Source organism: Sinocyclocheilus anshuiensis, unplaced genomic scaffold, assembly GCF_001515605.1.
Source record: "Sinocyclocheilus anshuiensis isolate Anshui unplaced genomic scaffold, SAMN03320099.WGS_v1.1 scaffold2375, whole genome shotgun sequence".
NCBI classification, from domain to species: Eukaryota; Metazoa; Chordata; class Actinopteri; order Cypriniformes; family Cyprinidae; genus Sinocyclocheilus; species Sinocyclocheilus anshuiensis.
In genome coordinates this window covers 64,925-74,322 of record NW_015541652.1, presented here as the reverse complement: position 1 = coordinate 74,322, position 9,398 = coordinate 64,925, and the positions used below count along the sequence as shown (strand labels likewise).

Sequence of the window (9,398 nt, the reverse complement as noted above, 5' to 3'; positions counted from 1 at the left end):
ACTCCAGAGACTGAGTTCAGCAGGAGCGTCTCTGAGTTGCAGAGTCAGGTGCGTGATCACACATCTGACGACACTCGGACTGATGATGATGATGATGATGATGATGTGTGTGTGTGTGTGTGTGCTCAGGTGAAGTATAAGGAGGCCAGTAAGCAGCAGATGAGCAGATCTTTGTACCATCAGCTCTCAGAGACTCCAGAAACTCAACACGCTCGAGACGCCGCTCGCATCCAGAGCGAGGTAACACTGACACACTCCTGTTCTGCAGAACGCATCTCTTCCAGTGTGTGTTGACTGATAATGTGAGTGTGTGTGTGTTGTGTGATCAGCTGAAGTACAGGCAGGGCCGGGCGTCTGTGATGGGCAGTAGTTTGTTCTCGCTGATGACAGAGATGCCGCAGAACGAGTTTGTGAAGCAGCAGATGGAGCTCCGGAGTGAGGTGAACATGTCTGTCTATTCCAGTACAATATCTGAACATTCCTAAACCATGAGAAGCTAAATTAGTCGTCTTTTCTGAGAAACTGATCAAAATGAAGTGAGTTTAGGCTTAAAAAAATATCCACCAGTGGGGTCAGAAAAATCACCTTAATTCTGAGGGAAAAACCCATGAATTTCATTTTAGTACATTTAGTGGAAAACAAAACTTAATATCATAAAAAACTTTTTATATAAGTGTCCCTGGAGCACAAAAGCAGTGTTAAGTCGCTGGGGTATATTTGTAGCAATAGCCAACAATACATTGTATGGGTCAAAATTATACATTTTTCTTTTATGCCAAAAATCATTAGGATATTAAGTAAAGATCATGTTCCATGAAGATATTTTGTAAATTTCCTACCGTAAATATATCAAAACTTAATTTTTGATTAGTAATATGCATTGCTAAGAACTTCATTTGCCAAATATTTACAAATATTGACCCTTATGACTGGTTTTGTGGTCCAGGGTCACATATATATATATATATATAAATAATTTTATGTCATCCGACGGCCCCTAGTTGAGAAGCACTGATCTGGAATCTTCTTTATGTTTTGTGACTTCATGTTAAGTGTTTTCCTCGTCACGTGTGTTTGTGTGTTTCAGCTGAAGTATAAAGCTGACGTGAAGGAAAACTCCAGTAATCTGTACTCGCTCATGCCCGAGACGCTGGACATGCAGTACGCCAAACACGCCGCGGAGTTACAGAGTGACGTACGACACACACGCGTGTGAACTCACTGAGACTCGTCAGAGCAACAATATATCAGTCACTCTCTCCCTGATCACCATAGCAACCCCTTAACAACACCATAGCAACCACTCAGAAACACAACTCTAGAAACACCCTGGAGACCATCCAGAACACCACTTCTTAACAACACCATAGCAACCACTTACCTAGCCCTAGCAACCATCCCGAACACCCTAGCAACCATCTCCGAGCTCAGAACGTTCAGACGTCAGGATTGTGAATCATGTTGACCTCAGGTGAAGTATAAGGAGGCCAGTAAGCAGCAGATGAGCAGATCTCTGTACCATCAGCTCCCAGAGACTCCAGAGACTCAACACGCTCGAGACGCCGCTCACATCCAGAGTGAGGTAACGCTGCACACGCTTGCGTCACGCCTCCTCACACGCGTCTGACCGCAGCGCCTGACCTTCATCTGATCATCTGCACTCAGGTGGCCTATAAAGGCATCAGGAAGGGCGATTTCTCGGGTTCCTCCTTCACTGCGGTTCCAGACTCGGCAGAGATGAAGTTCATTCAGCAGATCTCGCACGTGCTCAGTGAGGTGTGGCTCATTTCATTCATGATGCTGATGTGACATGCGTCACGCGTGACTCCATCTCCATGTGTGTTTCAGAAAGAGTACCGTGAGAAGGGCCAGAGGAGCCTCTCGTCCAGCGTTTACTCTCAGCTGCCCGACACTCCAGAGACACAGTTCATCAAATCAGTGTCTGACCTGCAGAGCAAGGTGAGCGAACATGTACTATTAGAGTCAGTTATTTTACAATAAAAGCAATCAAAATATAAAATCATAGACCTTTGTAGAGTCATTTACAACAGCTTCGAACGCGGCTCAGCCAATCAGAATCAAGCACCGGAACTATCCGGTTTATAAATGTAAACTTAAAAACAAAAAAAGCAATCAAAATAAAACACTTAGTAAAAAATACTAAATATTTTATTAGTTTAGTTGCATTTCATGTGTGCATTAATCGACATCAGAGAACTGTGAACATGAGATTGTGTTGTTAAATTACTGAATTAATAACCTAAAATCCCAGAGAGACTACAAGTAAATATTTGAGCTCAGAGGGGTTCGGTTGATGGAAAAACATTTGGGAATCTCTGACTGAAACACCTGCGTTTGCTTATTATGAGACCAAACATTGGTCAGGGTCGCCAGTTCATCTGGGAGTTTCTCGTGAGACTCTTCAGAGCGTTCCTGATCAAGCGTGTTGTGTTTCAGTGTTTGATGTGTCTCTCATCAGCGAATGAGCTGCGGTGTGTCTGTGTGTTTCATTCAGGTGAAATATAAGGCGTCTGGGAAGCAGCAGGTGAGCGACTCGCTGTACGCCACACTGCCAGAGACGCTGGACACGCAACACGCTAAACACGCCACCACCATCATCAGTGAGGTACAGCGGCCTCGTGTTCAAACACTGTGTGATTTCTGCACGTTACAAACTCACAGTCTCACAGCAGAAGAGCTCGAGGTCGTCATGTTTTATATGTTCAGGTGAAGTACAGAGAGGACGGCAGACTGAGTTTGTCCAGTCCATTATTCACTCGACTGCCAGAGACGCTGCAGACGCAGACGGCCAGAGAGATCGCAGACGCACAGAGCGACGTGAGCACATCTTCACTATATAGGGCACTAGATGTGAGCCGTGGGTTCTGTTTGTGCTGTTTTTACTCCTTAAAACTCAAGTGTGTCGTCAGCTGATCGCAGTACAGACAACAGTGACGGCTGATGTTCATCAGTGTTTTACAGAATATGAATCAGGGTCAGAGATTAACGAGGGCTTAGAGAAAAAATGCAACTGAAATTAATTTTTAAAAAGCCCCCAAATTCAAGATAATGGATGCAAAAAATTTCCCTCTATGATTTTTTTTGTTTTATATTTATATCATATCACGTAGTTAAGCAACTTCACATGAGTAAGAGTGCTGCTTTCCCTGAAGCCTGTTTTTGCTCTATTTCACAAATGAAAACCATTCCAAACAAACCCAGCAGAACTGTCATGTGTGCGAGTAAAACAGCTGTTTGATTTCTGAATGAATCCGGATGATGCTGATCTCATTTGATTGGTAACAGCCTATAGCGTCTAATTGAATGTATTGATTAAATGTAATAATTTGACGTTGAAGATGATGTATATTTTTGCAAGTTTGGTCAGTTGCCCTTATAAGTGTAAAACTGCCCTTGAAAATCAATTTAAGGTGACAAATATAGCCTTTAATGGAGCGTTTGAATGAATCAGTTCTCATTTACATCCGGCTCATGTTTAAATACTGATTATTGTGTGCTCCTGCTGCTGTTCTCAGGTCAGATATAAGCAGAAGAATGATCAGGTCAGTCTGTATTCACTCCTGCCGCAGACCGCAGACACAGAGTTTGCCAAACACATGAGCAACATCCAGAGTGAGGTAACACGCGTGTACTGCACTGATGCCACACTATTACTGATATTACTAAAGTACACTTTAGAGTCTATATAAGTTCAGTCTGTTTCTTTGGGTGTAAAGCAGCTTCTATTTTCAGCTTCAGTACAAGCAGGAGGGTAAGAAGGAAGCGGAGAGCAATCTGTACAGCCTGATGCCACAGACGCTCCAGACCGAACACGCTAAAGACGCCTACGAGCTGCAGAGTCACGTATGTGTGTCGCATCACGGACAGACACAGTTTGTGAATGACAGGAGGTCAGCATGTGTGATGAGGAAGCGTGTGTATTTACACATGACTGTGTATGTAGGTTAAATATAAAGAGAAGAACAAAACAGATGCATCTCTTTACGCCTGTCTGCCCGAGACTCAGAACACGGAACACGCCAAACACGCCGGAGAGCTGTGCAGTGAGGTATGTACGGCACTGACAGCAGATTCACACACGCTCATGAGCGTCACACTGACCGCAGGTGTGTTTCCCTCAGCTGAAGTATAAAGAGGCCGTGAAGAAGGATCTGTCCTCACCGCTGTACTCGCAGATGAGCGACACCGCAGAGATCCAGCGTCTCCGAGATCTCGCCGCACTGCAGAGTCAGGTAACGCACATGAACACACCTGAACACACCTGAACACGCCTGGACACACCTGGACACACCTGGACACACCTGAACACACATGAACAAGCCTGAACATACATGAACACGCCTGAACACACCTGCACACACATGAACACACCTGGACACACCTGAACACACATGAACACGCCTGAACACGCCTGCACACACATGAACACACCTGGACACACCTGAACACACATGAACACGCCTGAACACGCCTGCACACACATGAACACACCTGGACACACCTGAACACACATGAACACACCTGAACATACCTGAACACACCTGCACACACATGAACACACCTGGACACATCTGAACACACATGAACACGCCTGAACATATATGAACACGCCTGAACACACATGAACACGCCTGCACACACATGAACACACCTGGACACACCTGAACACACATGAACACACCTGAACATACCTGAACACACCTGCACACACATGAACATACCTGAACACACCTGGACACACATGAACATACCTAAACACACTTGAACACATCTGAACACACATGAACATACATGAACATACCTGAACACACCTGCACACACATGAACATACCTGAACACGCCTGAACACGCCTGAACACACCTGCACACACATGAACATACCTGAACACACCTGAACACACCTGCACACACATGAACACACATGAACATATCTGAACACACCTGCACACACCTGCAAACGCCTGAACACGCCTGCACACACCTGCACACACATGAACATACCTGAACACACCTGCACACACCTGCACACACATGAACACACCTGAACACACCTGCACACACCTGCACACACCTGCACACACATGAACACACCTAAACACACTTGAACACATCTGAACACACATGAACACATCTGAACACACATGAACATGCCTGAACACACATGAACACATCTGAACACGCCTGGACATACCTGAACACACATGAACACAACTGAACATACCTGGCCTGAACACGCCTGAACACGCCTGAACACACCTGCACACACATGAACATACCTGAACACACCTGCACACACCTGCACACACATGAACACACCTGAACACACCTGCACACACCTGCACACACCTGCACACACATGAACACACCTAAACACACTTGAACACATCTGAACACACATGAACACATCTGAACACACATGAACATGCCTGAACACACATGAACACATCTGAACACGCCTGGACATACCTGAACACACATGAACACAACTGAACATACCTGGACACACCTGAACATACCTGAACACATCTGAACACACATGAACATACCTGTATGTCTCTAGTGCAGACCGTATACAGCTTTTATTCAGAGACTCAAACTGAGCAAAAATATGCAATTTGCTGCAGATGCTGATATTTATATGATGATATTCTGATGCTTGTAATGTAAATCAGTATATTTACAGTACATACAGTAAAATGCTATAAATATCAGTCGTGGCTCTATATCTCCAGTAATAAGATGAGATTGAAATGCTCCAAACATAACGCAGTGATCGAGAGCTGAAGAAATAAAGGCTCCTCAGAAGATGTGAGATGTTCTGGAGGCTTGTGAAGATCATTCCTCCGCTGAGGAACAGTGAAAGTAAAGCTTCTGGAAACAAACGCTCCTCAAAAGATCCTGAGGATCAGATTTGAGACTCTAAAACATGATTGATGGAGAATCAAGTAAAGCTGAGCTGCTTCAGTCCAGTAAGTGTTCATCTGGAGATATTACTGCAGTTATTCTGATGCTTACTTGATCAAAATCAGTCAAGATTTGACACGAGAAGCTCCAGCTGAAGCTGGACATTTGTACAGTTACACTAAAAGAGCTTTTACTGGATTAAAAACTCTAAACTCTCAATCAGACGTGCAGGAGACATGAGGAGATTGAGTGTGACATGATTAACAGCAAAGTTTTGATTATTGCATCAAATATGATACAATAATGATATCTTTATAGGGTTAAAACAAGAACAAATATCTGCCAATAAGATGCTGGTCAGTGTTGATTAGTATGGAGACTCATGAATGTGTGCTGATGTGTTTCAGGTTCAGTACAAGACTGAAGGACAGAAGCTCATGAGCGCCAGTGTTTATTCTCAGATGGCAGAGACTCCAGAGACGCAGTTCATGAAGACGGTGACTGAACTCCAGAGCGACGTGAGGATGAACACGCCACACACACACGGGTGCTGATAGTGACATCACATAAGCAGCAGATGAGCAGATCTCTGTACCATCAGCTCCCAGAGACTCCTGAGACTCAACACGCTCGAGATGCCGCTCACATCCAGAGTGAGGTAACTGCTTCTTCATCATCATCATCATCAGTTTAACTATGCGTCTGATCAGTAAAGCATCAGCACACTCTCCTCAACAGCACACATGATGTGAGGAATCATTCATGTCACTCAGTGCTGCAGCTGTGATCAGCATGGGCTGTAGTACTAGTGATGGTTGAGTTAGTGAACTGTCTGTGGTTTCAGATGAAGTATAAAGAGAAGGTGAACTCCTCGTCTCTTTACTCACGTCTGCCAGAGACGCCAGAGACTCGACTGGCCAGAGAGCTGACAGACGTCTGCAGCGAGGTACAGCTCACACAGCATCTGAAGGGTTAACATGGTTCCTGTGGTCACGTGAGCGGTCAGTTAGCGGTGTGTGTGGGTCAGTGGGTTATCAGGAGGTTATTTTAACTCTGCAGGTCAGATATAAAGAGGAGGGGAAGAGAGACATGTCGTCCTGTCTGTACTCACATCTGCCCAAGACGCCGGAGACGCAGTTCGCCAAACAGCAGAGTGAACTCCAGAGCCAGGTAAACGTCACTGCGTTCACTGATTAGTAGTCGTTAATCATGTTCATTTGCTCATTTCCAGTCGTTTTTGTCAGGTGTGATTCTGAGCTAGAGCTGCACGTTATTGCACTATTTTTTTCTGCTCTGTATATTGTGATATGAAAAAATACAGTTTGACCAGAAGACTTGAAAAGCTCCATTTAAAAAAAAAAAACAATCGTTCTAGAGTGTGTGGGTGGTTTTGTTAGAGTGCATCTTTATGTAAAACAAAATTATTTTTAAAAAAGCTGAAAATGTAAATTTGATGTAAATGATGATTTTAAATGTAAATCATCCTTATAGGGCTGAACGGTTTGAGAAAAATGTAGGTGTTCATAGTAAATCATACCTGTTTCAGTAACTATAAAGTAAACCGTTTTTATATTTCTTTCCACTTGAGTTTTCATAGGCCACATTTATACTGTTTTTGAACAGTTCAGTATGACTAAAAAATAAATAAGAAATAAATTAAAATAATTAAAATATTAAACAAAATAAATAATGTATTCTAGTAATCCTGTTGTAGTGTAAAATAAGAATAAATAAAATTAATAAAAAAAATATTTTACTGTAAAATTACAATACTAATATTTAGGTCTTAATTTCTTCATTTTCAAATAGTAAACCATTAGGCTTTTATTTTGACGTGTTCTCAGCAATTAAAAACACATGGTGCCGTTTCAGAGTGAAGCGTGTGTGTGTGTGTGTGAGTGAGGATCTGTCTCACTGTCTGTACTCTCAGCTGCCTGAGACGCTGCACACACAGTTTGTGAAGGAGCTGACGCCGCTCATCAGTGAGGTGATCATCTGTCCACATTCATCCAGACACATCTGAAAACGCTCTCCGTCCAAACCCGTGTTTTCAGGCGTTGCTCGTCCACACACTGAAACATCTGCAGACTCTTAAATCGCCTCACTGTGCTCTCATAAATCCACACAGAAGCTCAGTGAGAGAACAGACAAAACAGAGTATCCCACCACACGCTGGTGTCCAGATTCTGTGTTGGGTATAAAACACAATCGGACAGCAATTACAAGCACATTTTCTGTCATCTTTGTGGAGATGTCAAGAATATTTTGTACATTCTTCATATTACAACACTTTGAAAGTGGATAGTAGGCATAACGACATCTTGTTTGTTTCAGGTTAAGTTGATTGCATGACTGCATTATATGACTAAACATGCGTCAATGTTTTAAAATTAACCCCATTTTCACAATTAAAACATGAAAACGGCATTTTAAAATGTATTCACTTGGGAGAGCGTCATCAAAACTGTTTTCACTGGACAAAAACACAGAAAAAGATGCATCTTCAAATTAAAGTGTCCATACTGTTGTGTCAGTAGCTTTATTCTGTGGGCCGCGTCTCAAACGCTGCTGTATCTCTGAGCTGATAAGTGTGGCTATAGTTAGCCGCTCGTCCCAGAGCTCCGCTCGTGACTCACCGTTCGCTCGGACAATCTGTGCTTTAGTGCAGAGAACAATATTCAGCACAAACACATGATGATGTTTGATCATCCCGAAATTATTCATCAGTCACATTTATTTATACAGCGCTTTTTACAATAGAGATCGTCAAAGCAGCTTCACAGTAATAAACAGGAAGATAAGTGTTAATGTTGTAAAATTCATCAATTATGAGCAGCTCTATGAGCAGCAGTTCTAGTTCTCATCTGATAGTGTCAGTGCGGTTAAATCAGTCACATATTGATGTTTCAGAGCAAATACAGAGAGTCTGGTAAGAAGGAGAGCAGCACGTCTCTGTATCACACGCTCCCAGAAACCAAAGACACGCAACACGCCAGAGACGCCACACAGATCCAGAGCGAGGTGCGTCCCAGCGTCTGCATGTGCTTCAGATTCAGAGCGGATTCAGTCGCTCAGCGTCTGTTTCTCCTCCACAGATCAGATATAAAGAAGGGAAGAGGCTGCAGTCGTGCAGTGTTTACTCTCAGCTGCCGCAGACGCCGCAGACTCAGCTCGCTGCCAGAGTCTCGGAGCTGCAGAGCGATGTAACGACACACACGATCACTAATCATCATGATCGGTACAGTCAGTTTCAGTAAACGCATGCGGGAATCTGTTTTCCAGAATAAATACAGAGAGGACGGCAGGAGGAGCGTCTCCAGCTGCCTGTATTCTCAGCTGCCCGAGACTCCAGAGACACAGTTTGTCCGAACAGTGACCGAACTGCAGAGCGACGTGAGCAAACGACTCACATGAATCAAAACACTCACACACACACACACTTACACACACACACACACACACACACACACACA

General features: G+C 43.7%; 2 protein-coding genes across 2 annotated transcripts in view; both read left to right on the top strand.

Annotated features, from left to right (window-relative positions):
- Positions 1-6: 6 nt before the first annotated feature.
- Positions 7-9,398, top strand: part of LOC107690865 (nebulette-like) — a 22,703-nt gene continuing 13,311 nt past the window's right edge. Inside the window, exons 1-13 of the mRNA XM_016489284.1 lie at positions 7-48; positions 130-240; positions 330-440; positions 1,088-1,195; positions 1,472-1,582; positions 1,666-1,776; positions 1,849-1,959; positions 2,516-2,626; positions 2,728-2,838; positions 3,537-3,638; positions 3,754-3,864; positions 3,965-4,069; positions 4,143-4,253. Coding sequence (XP_016344770.1) covers positions 160-240; positions 330-440; positions 1,088-1,195; positions 1,472-1,582; positions 1,666-1,776; positions 1,849-1,959; positions 2,516-2,626; positions 2,728-2,838; positions 3,537-3,638; positions 3,754-3,864; positions 3,965-4,069; positions 4,143-4,253 — 1,284 coding nt within the window. The 5' untranslated portion in view covers positions 7-48; positions 130-159. The remainder of the gene's footprint in view (positions 49-129; positions 241-329; positions 441-1,087; positions 1,196-1,471; positions 1,583-1,665; positions 1,777-1,848; positions 1,960-2,515; positions 2,627-2,727; positions 2,839-3,536; positions 3,639-3,753; positions 3,865-3,964; positions 4,070-4,142; positions 4,254-9,398) is intronic.
- LOC107690868 (nebulin-like) overlaps positions 9,162-9,398 on the top strand; it is a 1,432-nt gene continuing 1,195 nt past the window's right edge. Inside the window, exon 1 of the mRNA XM_016489286.1 lies at positions 9,162-9,318. Within this exon, the coding sequence (XP_016344772.1) occupies positions 9,187-9,318 (132 nt within the window). The 5' untranslated portion in view covers positions 9,162-9,186. The remainder of the gene's footprint in view (positions 9,319-9,398) is intronic.